This window comes from Colobus angolensis, unplaced genomic scaffold (assembly GCF_000951035.1).
Source record: "Colobus angolensis palliatus isolate OR3802 unplaced genomic scaffold, Cang.pa_1.0 Scaffold305, whole genome shotgun sequence".
Lineage (NCBI taxonomy): Eukaryota > Metazoa > Chordata > Mammalia > Primates > Cercopithecidae > Colobus > Colobus angolensis.
The window spans coordinates 427,679-440,262 of NW_012116322.1; the positions used below are offsets into that span (position 1 = coordinate 427,679).

The 12,584-nt window shown below is 47.4% G+C and overlaps 1 protein-coding gene across 1 annotated transcript in view; it reads left to right on the top strand.

The window, feature by feature from the left end:
• LOC105517683 (nodal modulator 2-like) overlaps window positions 1-8,864 on the top strand; it is a gene marked incomplete at its 5' end in the record, with an annotated part of 63,883 nt that extends 55,019 nt beyond the window's left edge. Inside the window, 4 exons of the mRNA XM_011950300.1 lie at window positions 1,578-1,697; window positions 7,704-7,796; window positions 8,210-8,337; window positions 8,666-8,864. Of these exons, the coding sequence (XP_011805690.1) occupies window positions 1,578-1,697; window positions 7,704-7,796; window positions 8,210-8,337; window positions 8,666-8,717 (393 nt within the window). The remainder of the gene's footprint in view (window positions 1-1,577; window positions 1,698-7,703; window positions 7,797-8,209; window positions 8,338-8,665) is intronic.
• Window positions 8,865-12,584: the final 3,720 nt, after the last annotated feature.

A 12,584-nucleotide genomic window follows, 5' to 3' on the forward strand; every position in this document is an offset into this window, starting at 1 on the left:
GTATTTTTAGTCGAGACGGGGTTTCACCGTGTTAGCCAGGATGGTCTCGATCTCCTGACCTTGTGATCCACCCACCTCAGCCTCCCAAAGTGCTGAGATTACAGGCGAGAGCCACCGTGCCCGGTTAAATCTTTCATACTATGATTTTTATGGACAGTAGTCCGTAAACTAGGAAATGCCATGATTTATTTAATCAAGGCCTACTGTTAGGCATGATCAACTCCTGCGCTTTGAACATATCACCCCATGCTTTCCTTCTAGGAAGGTTTCTGCTAAGAAGTCCACTTTTAAAAATGCCTTGTAATTTTAAAAAATTTCTGTATTTTAAAATTCTGCTATTTAGTTTAAGGAAACACAGTTTCCTCATGATGGGGAATCCGTTGAATGAGATGAGTTGCTTTTCTCTTCCTGCTTTGAAATTTTTCTCTGTCTTTGATAATCTGATTATAATGTGTGTTGTGTAGAACACTTGCAGCTTGACCTTTTTGGTGTCCTTTGGGTTACATGAATCTGGATGTCTCCCTCCTTGGAACTGGGAGGTTTTCAGCCATTATTTTGGACATCATTTACTGATTATAAAGTACTTATTATCAACTCCATTTGGATAGAGCTAACTTGTAGTTGGTGTGGGGAGTGCAAACTTTGCAAAGAGTGTGGTTCTTTTCTGGTGGTCTTAGCCTGAGGATGTCAAGTGTGAGCCTAGGGGGTCACGTTCTCTCTCCTGGCTCCTTACCACTTGCTGTGAGAATGATCTACTCGGGCCTTTTTCTGTGGAAAATGACTGCAAAATAATGAAACGGGCTGTCGTGGAATTTTCCCCTCCTGTTTCTCCTGGGGTGTTGAAATAGTCACTTTCTACAGCAATGTGGAAACATCTGGGGCTTGGGGATCACACTTCCCCTGAGTTCAGCTCCTTCATAGATGTGTGGCAGCCTTCTTAGCTGAGTGACCCTGGGCAAGTTACTCTTAGTCTCTTCATGCTTGACTTTCCTCATCTAGAAGACGGGGGTGATGACCCCGACCTTGCCAGTGGTTGAAAGCAGAGCAGCCACGGGCCTCATGCAGTGTGCATGGTGCCTGGCACCTGGTCGGTGCTTAGCACACAGAGCTGTGGCTGCCCCTGGTGCTGTTCCAGGGATGCTGTATTTTTAGGATTTGCCAGCTTATGTGCCTCTCAAACATCGTCCCTTAGAAATCAGCCTCGTTGTGGATCCTCATTTGTATCACGTACCTCCCTAATCAGAATTGGCTCATAATAATTTTTTGTGTGTCATAAAGTCAGATCCTCAGAGGACCGTAATTGTCAAGGTTGAGTACTCATAACAAGAGCTGCAGGCTCTGACAGCCTTATCAGAAGCCACAGTCTCAGAGACACTGGGGACACACGCCCGCCACTGCTGGAATAGCCCGCTGAGGTTGCTACTTTGAAGGCAGCAACCTTGGTTTGGATGTGTAGACTTGGGGATTTCTTTAAAAACATAAAGTTCTTTACATCACAGCCATATGTTAGGTTTTAGTTTTCATTTGCTTTGCCAGAGCTGTCCTTATAAAAATAACTTCTTCCCATGTGTGTACAGAACTATGTTGTGCTTCTGGACTCCACACTCCCCAGATCCCAGTATGACTACATCTTGCCTCAAGTTTCTTTCACCGCAGTGGGCTACCATAAACACATCACCTTGATTTTTAATCCCACGGTAAGTAAAAGACGGAGTTTAAAAAAAAATAATGGATTGTGTTTGGTGGTTCATGCCTGTAATCCCAGCACTTTGGGAGGCCAAGGCTGTTGGATCTCTTGAGCCAGGAGTTTCAGACCAGCCTGGGCAATATGGTAAAACCCCATCTCTACAAAAAATACAAAAATTAACCGGGCGTGGTGGAACGCACCTATAGTCTCGGCTACTCGGGAGGCTGAGGTGGGAGGATCACCTGAGCCTGGGAGGTCGAGGCCTCGATGAGCCATGATCATGTCCCTGCACTCCAGCTTGAGTAACAGAGTGAGACCCTTTCTCCGGAAGAAGAAAAACAAAACAAAACAAATCAAAACAATCCATGGGGTGACGAGAGAAGGTGTGCCATACAACCTATGCTCCAGATTGCAGGTTGCAGGGCAGATATTTAAAGGGCTCCTGGCATTGGGTCACTTTCTCATTCTGCCTTCTGGATTCTGGGCTTCCCCAGATTGTTTTTAGCTTTTCTGAGCACTGATGCCTGCGATTTCCTTTGAGGAGGAAACTGGTAACAAGAGCAGTGTAGTTGTTTAGGTCGGTGGCTCAGGAATGATTTTGGGGGAGGAGGGGCACCAGTACCCCGTTGCTGGTGTGACGTGTGCTCCTCCACGAGGGAACACATGGTACATGGCCACTCAAACCTCTACAACCAACTGCTACTTTACAGGAAATAGAGAGGACCCAGGAGCCACAAATGACTCCACAGGGATGCAGGATAAACACCTGGAGCCTGATTTGTTTGACAAATAAATTGCAAGGAAAAAAAAAAAACCCAACAACAGATGGACAGAATACCTGTGGGTTAAAAGAAACTTAATTTATTGCTTAATTCGGTACAATATGTGGCCTTTACTACATGCAATATGTGTATCTGTTGCATACAGTCTGTCCTGTATCCGATAGACTAGAACAGTGGAACAAACAAAGCATACAGGTATCTTTCATCTTCTTGATAAAATTATTTAGCGATTCCTAAAGCTCAGGTGCAGTATTGTCACCTGATGATTAAACTGACACATCAGCCATGACAAAAACAGAGTCCAGGGCGCAGCCTCAGGACTGCTGATTGTGAACTTGACAGGGGGTGAAAGTGTAGCACAAGAGTCTGCATTAAAAAACAAAAATCTGGCCTCATAGCTACCGTATTGGTCATTGCTTCTAGGCCTTTTCAGTGGGAAGAATAAGAATTTTCTTGTTTTCAAAAAATATAGCTGTAAATGGAACCATATCTTCCGATCTTCCTTATCCCTCTTTTGATAACTGCACAGCATTCCTCTGTGTGGATATACTCTATGTCTTAGGCCATTTGGGCTGCTATTTTGTATCTTACACTGGGTAACTTATAAACAACAAACATTTACTTCTTACAGTCCTAGAGGCTGGAAACTCCAGGATAAGGCATTGGCAGATGGGGTCTGGCGAGGACTTGCTGTCTGCTTCATACATGGTGCCCCTAGCTGTGTCCCCACCAGGCAGAAAGGGGCAAAGCAGCTCCCTCAGGCCTCTTTGATAGGGGCATTAATCCCTGACTTAGTCACCTCCTAAAAGGGGTGTCCTCTTGATACTATCACGTTGTGGATTAGGGTTCGATCTGTGAACTCTGTAGGCAGACACATTCAGATCCTGGCACTACACGTAGGATTTTCAGTTAGCCCCGGGTTGAGGGGCTTTTGTGTTGTTACTGGTTTTCTGCTATTACACATAATATTACACATAACCCGTTAACGAATTGCCTTGCGCATGCGTGTTTTTGAATGTTCGTCAGTCTCTCTTTGGAACAGACTCCCAGAAGCGGAATTACTGAGGCAAAGGGTAAATGCATACAGAATTTTGATTGATACGGCCACTTCCCGTCCATGGGGTTTTACTGTTTTGTATTCCCGCCAGCAGTGAATGAATACCCTTTTCTCCCCAACAGAGTATGTTGTCAAATTTTTTAATCTTTGCAGTCTAATAGATGAGAAGTGATATCTCAGTGTACTTTTAATTTGCATTTCTGTCTCTTCATGTGGTTAAGAGCCATTTGTATTTTCTGTGAACTGTTTAACCTATTTTCTATAGAATTTTTGGTCTTTTTCAACTGTTTTCAGCTCTTTGTATATTAGGAATATTAACCCTTTGTAATGTCTGTTGTACATATTGTTCCCAATTTGTCGTTTATCTTTTCACTTGGCATAATTATGCAAAGATTTACTTTATTTCTATGTTAGATGTGTTGATATTTTTCTTACTGCTTCTGGATTTTAAAGTCGTAGGAAGGTTTTCTTCCTTCCCAGCTTTTGTAGGAATTTATCGTGTTTTTTTCAGGGGGACTTTTATGGTTTCTCTTTTTACATTTCAACTTCTGTATCCAGTTGAAGTTTTTCCTGGTGTAGGTGTGAAGTATGGCTCCAAGTTGTCTTTTTCCACACGCCATCCGGTTACCATTTCATGCTTTTTAAACGCCATCCTGCATGGAAGGTGGACAGGAATTACCTCTCATTTAGAGGTGAGAAGATGGGAACCTAGAAGGAGATGTGAGCAGCGCAAGGTCACTAGCTCACCGGAGCAGAGCTAGGGCTTGAGCAGAGCTCTGCTGCTGATTCCGGGCTTCTGTAAAAAGTGGTTCATGCTCAGTGAGCCTGTAAATATGATATTACCTAAACAAGAGAGTTTTTCTCATGACCCAGGAGGAAGCGCTTCCTTGTTCTTCACAGCGGAGACCTGGTTAGAAAGTGCCGGAGAGGGCTAGGTGTGGTGGCTCACGCCTGTAATCCCAGCATTTTAGGAGGCTGAGGTGGGCGGATCACTTGAGGTCAGGAGTTTGAGACCAGCCTGGGCAATGTGGTGCCCCATCTCTACTAACAATACAAAAATTAGCCAGGTGTGGTGGCATGCATCTGTAATCCCAGCTGCTCGAGAGGCTGAGGCAGGAGAATTGCTTGACCCGGGATGCAGAATTTGTAGTGAGCTAAGATCGCCCCACTGCACTCCAGCCTGGGCGACAGAGCAAGACTCTGTCTCAAAAAAAAAAAAGTGCCAGAAAGATAAGCATATACAAGAACCACTTACCTTTGTTTGGGGTGCATTGTGGCCCCAGTGGGTGGGAGAGGCTTCTATGAAGGCCATTGACAGCTGCAGACGGCGACATTCTCAGAAGCCCCTAGCCGACAGCTCATCTGGGCTCAGGGACACACCTGAGAGCCAGTGGCAGGAATGTAGAGACACTGCTTGGTGGTGGCCGAGCAGCCCAACGTCGTAGCTGCTGCCTGTCACTTTGGAGAACATGAGAAACTGTGCCTGCTGGGGCTTGGATTCCCAAGCAGGGCCAAGTGATGAATGAAGAAGAAGGCGCCTGCTTGGTACCACCCTGTACAGGGCCCTCACAGGTTGATCCTTACAATAAGCCTTCGAGCAGGTGTGCCATTCCTCCCATTTTCACAGAAGCCCAGAAAGATTGAGTCACTTTGCAAGTGTTAGCAGAACCAGGACTCAGGTGAGGCAGTTTGTCTCAAGCCACGTGGTTTCTACCTTGTTCTGCCCTCCTCATGATGAGTGGCTCAGCATTGCACGTTCACGGGGACTTCGTAAGCACATTGGTTTCCTTCTTTTTTGTGACTGCCCACTGCCTCGCGACTGGATTTTACTCAGGATTCTGTGCACTGCTGAGCATTTCACATACTCATTTCATCGAGTTTCACAGCGTCCACCCCCAGTGGGTGTTGTTCATACGATCTCCATGTCATAGTTGAGTCAACCGAGTCTCAACGTGGTTGCCTGAGTTTACCCAGTGAGGCCTGGGACCTGAGCCTAGACTCAATCACTCTAATTCCTGCTGAATTAAACTTTTATTTACATATTTATTTATTCATTATTATTTTTTTTCCGAAACGGAGTCTTGCTTTGTTGCCCCTGCTAGAGTGCAGTGGCATGATCTTGGCCCACTGCAACCTCTGCCTCCTGGGTTCAGGTGATTCTCCTGTGTCAGCCTCCTGAGTAACTGGGATCACAGGCGTGCACCACCGCTCTGGCTAATTTTGTATTTTTAATAGAGATGGGGGTTTCACCATGCTCGCCAGCTGGTCTGGAACTCCTGACCTCAGGTGATCTGCCCACCTCGGCCTCCCAAAGTGCTGGGATTACAGGCATGAGCCACCGCGCCTGGCCTGAATTAAACTTAAGTGTTTACTTCATTGGAAAAATGGGTTGGGATCTAAGAGATGTCCAAAAATACAGGAGTTGGAGATGGAAATCTTTTCCTGCCCTTACTCTTTCATTTATGAAAGGGCATCTCAGATACAGTGTCCCCCACAGTCACTTTCTAGCCCAGCAGTTCTCGGATGGGTTGGTTGCAGGACCGCTTTATACTGTTAAAAATTATTGAGGATTTTAAAGAGTTCGAGTTTGCATGGATTATCTCTGTGTGTATTTATCATATTAGAAATTAAAACAGATGTTGAAAACACAAGAACCCACAAGCCACACATTCCATTAGTTGTGAGCATGATGACATCAGGGCACGTAGCCTCTGGAAAAGTCCACTGTGCGCTTGTGAACAAATGAGGTGGAAAAGGCACATCACATATTACTGTTGTCATGAAAATAGCTGCGGCCTTGGGAACCTCCTGAGAGAGGTGTCCCGGTACCCTACACTGAAAACATTGCTCTGGCTCATTAACTTGTTTTTATCATTACTGGAAAGTTCTCATTTCATTTATTTGTTTCCTTTATAAGGAGTAGAGTGGGCTAATAGGATCTATGTTCACTTGATGCTTTAGAACCCAGCATTTCAGGGGCTTTAGCAAGATGGAAATTTCTGTCTCATGTCAAGTATCCAGGAGTGACCAGTGCAGAGATAGTCTGGTAGCTCCAAGGCGTCAGGGGACCCAGGCCCCTTCTGTCTCATTGTGCCGTTCCAGTGCATTGATTTTCTCCAAAATGGGACAGTTGGCCAAATGCTGTCCACCCAGCAAAAGGGAGGGCACACCACTTCTCCTCTAGGGTCCAGCCAGGGTGTGGCACTTACTGCTTCTGTTCCTGTACCACTGGCGAGAATTTAGTTCCAGAGCTGCGCCTGGCTGCAGGAGAGGCTTGGAAAGGTAGTCTGTATTCTCAGTGGCACAGATAAAAGTTGGAGGTTCTGGCCGGGCGCAGTGGCTCAAGCCTGTAATCCCAGCACTTTGGGAGGCTGAGACGGGCGGATCACGAGGTCAGGAGATCGAGACCATCCTGGCTAACACAGTGAAACCCCGTCTCTACTAAAAAAGACAAAAAACTAGCCGGGCGAGGTGGCGGGCGCCTGTAGTCCCAGCTACTCGGGGGGCTGAGGCAGGAGAATGGCATAAATCTGGGAGGCGGAGCTTGCAGTGAGCTGATATCCGGCCACTGCACTCCAGCCCGGGCGACAGAGCGAGACTCCGCCTCAAAAAAAAAAAAAAAAAAAAAGTTGGGGGTTCTATTGGGAGAAAGGGAGAATGGCAACAGGGATGCTGGTAGCAGTGCCTGCTTTGCTTCCTCACTAGGCCGTACTGGCGGGGAATAGCTGCCCCTCACTGTGTGCCCTGGGCCTGGAACAGGAGGTTCTTGATACATCCTTGTGGGACTAAGTCCCTGCAAGTTGCTGGGACTCAACAAATGGAGACCCAGTTGCTTTTCAACCACCAAGACTCCCTGATAGCTGCATCTTTTCATTCCCTCGGTTTGGAGGAACGTCCAGAGGCTGAGGAATGCCTTGTCATTGGAATCTGTTTGTCCCTGAGTTTCAGAAGCAGATAGAGTGAGAGCCTGGGCAGAAGAGGATTCATGGGAAAGTATATCCAAATCACTTTGGTTCCTTCCTTTGGATAGAAAGAATTTGGATCGTGAGGGCCCCTGGGTGTCCTCGGGTGGCCACTTTGGAAGGCTGGGTGGGTGGTGGCTGTGACACTGTGGAAGATGGATGATGGACAAGCGTGCGGCCTTGGTGAGGAGTGACGGGGCTCTCGGTGTTTGCAGAGGAAGCTGCCTGAACAGGACATCGCACAAGGATCCTACATTGCCCTGCCACTGACGCTGCTGGTTCTGCTGGCCGGTTACAACCACGACAAGGTAGGAAATCCAGAGGCCTCAGGAGATGGTGGGCGTGTCAGGGAGAGCGAGTCCTCACAGCTGCAGGAGTGATAGCAGAGGGATATCCAGGGTCACAGAAAACACATTTCAGGGTCGGGAGGGCCCTTGAAGGCCTCAAGTCCACTCTTAGGTCTCCTTTCAAGGCTGTAAACTTCTGTAACATCTCCTAATCCTTAAACCTGGAACACCTCTAGGGACATGTTGGTCCCAGAGAGAGGCCAGCCCATCCCTAGTACAGAGGCCTGCCACGTGTGAACTGAAACCCACCCATTAGCACGTGGCAGCTGCTGATCATGTCTGAAGAAGGTGTGTTGAGAAGTGAGGCTCCGCTGTTCATCTGGCAGAAGCCTCCTCTTTGTACCCCTCTCTCTCACACTTGCTCTCTTTTCCAGCTCATTCCTTTGCTGCTGCAGTTAACAAGCCGGCTGCAGGGAGTCCGCGCACTCGGTCAGGCAGCCTCTGACAATAGTGGCCCAGAAGATGCAAAGAGACAAGCCAAGAAACAGAAGACAAGGCGGACGTGAGGAGCAAGGGGGCAGTTGCAGTCTCATTTGGGACAGGCCACAGCCAGGGGTCCGGCTGCCACCTGCCCATGGGATAAAAGCCAAAAGCATGCGTCAGCTAACTTCAGCCTGTGCTGCTGGCCCCGTGCCCTGTATCCCGTGTCACTGTGGCTTCCTGTACCCATCCTCACCCTTCCATATGGCCCCTCGTGCAATGCAATGAATGGACCCTCCTGTCACTCTGCTGAACAGAATTTATTTTCTGAGTCAAATATAATTTATTATTTTTGTCAAAGAAGTATTTAAGCTGTGCTGTGGTGTGAGAATGTCATTCTTGATCTTCAGCCTTCGTTTGCAAGAAGAGTTCCAGTTGACATGGTGTTTGGATCCATGGTGAGGTACCCTAGGAATTCATGTGTTTTCTTCACTTCCCTTTGCATCTGAGATCCCTGCTGGAAACCACAGCACCCTGTATCCACTATTAGGAGGCTATGTTAGGAGGTAAAAATCAATAAAATGGCCCATTCATCTGTGTTGTAGCTCATCTCAGATGTATTTCTTGGATGGCATGCGCGTAACCCCCAGGGTCTTCAGTTAAGCCACATGTAGAGCAAGTCGGAGTCTTGAGTGAAGCTGACTAGGGCAAGAAAAACACCAGTTCAGCCGACATGATCCCCAGCCGCTTTTGGCCTCAGGGATAGAGAAATTGGAGATAGTGGGGATTGTGGCAAATTGAAGTGTGCCCACCACGTCTAAAGGAAGCTTAGGTACTCAACTCTAGCTCACCCCTGCTGCACAGAAATGTCCGTTCATTTTTCTAGAGAAGCCAGAAAAAGATTTCTGTGAAATTTTCCCAATTTTAAACATAGCCACAAATGCAGTGTTTTAAAAATAACTACACACTTTGGCCAAACAAAACGCCTATGTCGGCCGGGTGAGGCTTAAAGGTTGCCGGCTTGCCTGAGAGAGCCAGAGGAAGTCACAGCATTTTAACAGCATGAACTTAATCCTCGCAGGAAGTCATTAAGTTAATTAAGTGATATTGAAGGAGGGGACACAGCCATGCATCCAACATTTATTGAGTGCCGCATAGGACAGGCATGGGTATGTGAGGATGAGTCGAGTAGCAACATTCTACAGCGAGCTGGAAGAGGCCAGGGGGCTCCATCTGCCTTGTTCTTCATACCCCAATGCTTGGCATGTGGTGGGCATTCAGTAAGGAATGAATGAACGTATGCACACAGGAACGAATAGATGGGCACACAGCGCGTGCCTTCACAGCACATGGCCCATCACTGGGTAGAAGGCAAGTCAGTAAGTAGACAGGGGTAATGCAGTGAGCCGAGGACTTCCAGGTAGAGGAACATGGGGGCCACAGGAGCACAGAGCAGAGTTCTCATCCCACTGGAGAGCTCAGGGAGCTTTCTGGATATCATGCGTGAGCAGAGTCCAAAAGAACGAAGCACAGAGAGAGGGAAAACAAGGCGGAAGTTCTTGTTAGGTGCCACTGCCACCGCAGAGGGTCAGCTTGGGGGACTCCCTGGCTCTTAGGGGCCACCCGCAGAGCTGCCCTGTTCCCACCTATCGGCTAGCTTGGTGTTGGCACCATGGAAGGAAAGTGAACAGTGTTGAAGATCTGGGACAGATGTGGTATTAATACAGAATCCTTTTCTTGGAGTGTTTTCCAACTCTTATTCCAAGTGGACTCCCAGAAACATCCCTTTTGAATGTTAATGGGGTTTTTATTGATGGGGTGTAAAGGTTAAGAGCTTGTGAAAGATACGATTAAGTGTCAATACACTCCATCCAGTTCCAGAGGCTGCCAGTAAGTGGCAGACTTTCCCCATCACTGGCTGCAGGTCACCCTTGGCCTTGGTGGAACTTGTGTGAGTCATTCTCAGTCCATTTGAAAGCTGGGCCTGTTGGGTTGTGTGTAATTTTCTGTTCATCATTTTTCTGGCAACCTCAGGACAGAACTCCTCTGATCCTCCTGTGAGAAGTAAACAATGTTATTAGATTTTTTTTTTTTTTTTTTTGAGACGGAGTTTTGCGTCTTGTGGCGCAAGCAAGCCTTGTGGCCCAGGCTGGAGTGCAGTAGGATGATCTCGGCTCACTGCAACCTCCGCCTCCCGGTTTCAAGCGATTTCCAGCCTCAGCCTCCCAAGTAGCTGGGATTACAGGTGCTCACCACCATGCCCAGCTAATTTTTTGTGTTTTTAGTAGAGACTGGGTTTCACCACATTGTCCAGGCTGGTCTTGAACTCCTTACCTCAGGTAATCCACCAACCTCAGCCTCCCAAAGTGCTGGGATTATAGGTGTGAGCTGCCGCACCCGGCCTGTTATTAGATTTGGAATGGGACAAAAGTCATATGAGAGACTTGTTTGCTGAGGAATTAAAAAAAAAATGGTCTAAGATGGCGGGTTCTTGGGGAACTCTGTTCTATCCACATTTTTGCCTATTAAAGTGGCCATAAAAACAACCGTAAATCCTTGATGAGGAGCTTTAGGGCAGTGCCATTCTTTTTTAATTAAAAACTATTTTATTTTTTTGTAGAGACAGGGTCTCGGCTATGTTGACCAGGCTGGTCTTGAACTCTTGGCCTTAAGTGATCCTTCTGGCTCAAAGTGCTGAGATGATAGGCATGAGTTACCACACCTGGCCAGGGCAGTGCCATTCTAAGGCAATGGCTTCACTTCAATTTTCTGGGATTACAGGAGATGGGAAGGGCTGAAGGTGGCATGAGAATGTGTGTGTGTGTGTGTGTTTGTGTGTGTGTGCATGTGCATGTGTGTGTGGAAGGATTGGTGAGATGACTGGAGGAAGAGGCAGTCCTGTGCTTAATTCTCATGGCCTAAATGTGAGAAACAAAGATTCAGGAAATAAGGAAAAAACAAATGAGTGATTGCCTCTCTGGATCAAGCGCACCAGCAGGCACAACCAGCCTTTCTTGAGCTACTGTGTGCCAGGCACTGTGCCGCGCCCTTGCATGCATGTGGACGCTTCATGAATTCATGAAGCACGTATGCTTTCAGCCCCATTTTTCAGAGAAAGAAACTGAGGCTGAACAATCTGGCAGCTGTCAGGTGGCAGAGCAGGGGTTTGAACCCAGGTCCAAGAGTTCTTAACCACCATGTTTTCCTGCCCTTGATGTATGAAATGAGATGATGTAGTCATGTGCCAGCTTGTCTAGGGATGACTCAGAGGTTTAGAGATGGATGTCCCATGGATGTCATACAGGAGAGGCAGGCATAAGCTGTAGTAAAGTTAGGAAAGGCACAGTGACGTGGAGCAGTGTGTGCAGTGGATGGGTTCATGGCTGGGGGCGAGAATGGTGGAGGACTTTTGATTATTTCATCAGTGTTGTTTCTGTAACCAAACAGCTGCATGACCAGACCCTGAGATCTAGTTCCTTAGTAGGAATAATTAGTAGGCACAATTCCTTTTACTTAAAAGCTGGGGCGGCCCTAAGGTAGGAATTGGAAAGAGTTTGGGGGATAATGTTTGCTTGGTTGCCTTCTGTTTAGGCTGATGTTCAGTGGGGGTCAAGGGCTGTGTGTCCAGTCCCTTGCATGTGGGGGGTGTTTGTAGTACATAGCCTCAGGATGGCCCCCAGGGATCCACACTGCCTTTTTATATGGTCCCCTCCCACATTGAATCAGGCTGGCTCTGGGCAACCAGTGGGAAGTGGCGGAAGTGAGTGATGATGTGTGACTTCTCGGGCTAGGTCATCACAGGCATTGCACTTTGGCTCTCGGGAAGCCAACTGCCTTGCGTGAGGGTGCTCAGGCAGTGTCGTGGGGAGGGGTGAGTCCCCTGGCCCCCAGCCTGTACAGCTTGCCACCATGTGAGTGAGCCAGCTTGGAAGTGAATTCCCAGCCCCAGTCAAGTCTTCTGATGAGTGCAGCTCCAGTTGACATCCGACTTCCACCACTCAAGAGACCCCAGGTCAGTGCTGCCCAGCTGAGCTCTTCCCAGGTTCTTTATTTCCCCCTAAAATGAGCTGGTTTAATTTTAGAAAACTTAAAACATAGTGACAGTGAAGCACGGATATGCCTTACACACAGTCCCAAATCCGTACTGACTCCAAGAAAGAGAAAGCAGAGAACAAAGTTCAGTCTACAGTGTCTTCCCAAATTCTTGACTCACAGGATCTGTGAATGTGTTATACGACTGTATTAAGCCTCTAAGTTTGGGAGTAACTTATACACCATTAGGCAAATGGAATAGTGCTCAATAAATGTCTGTCACATGAATGGTCAGTG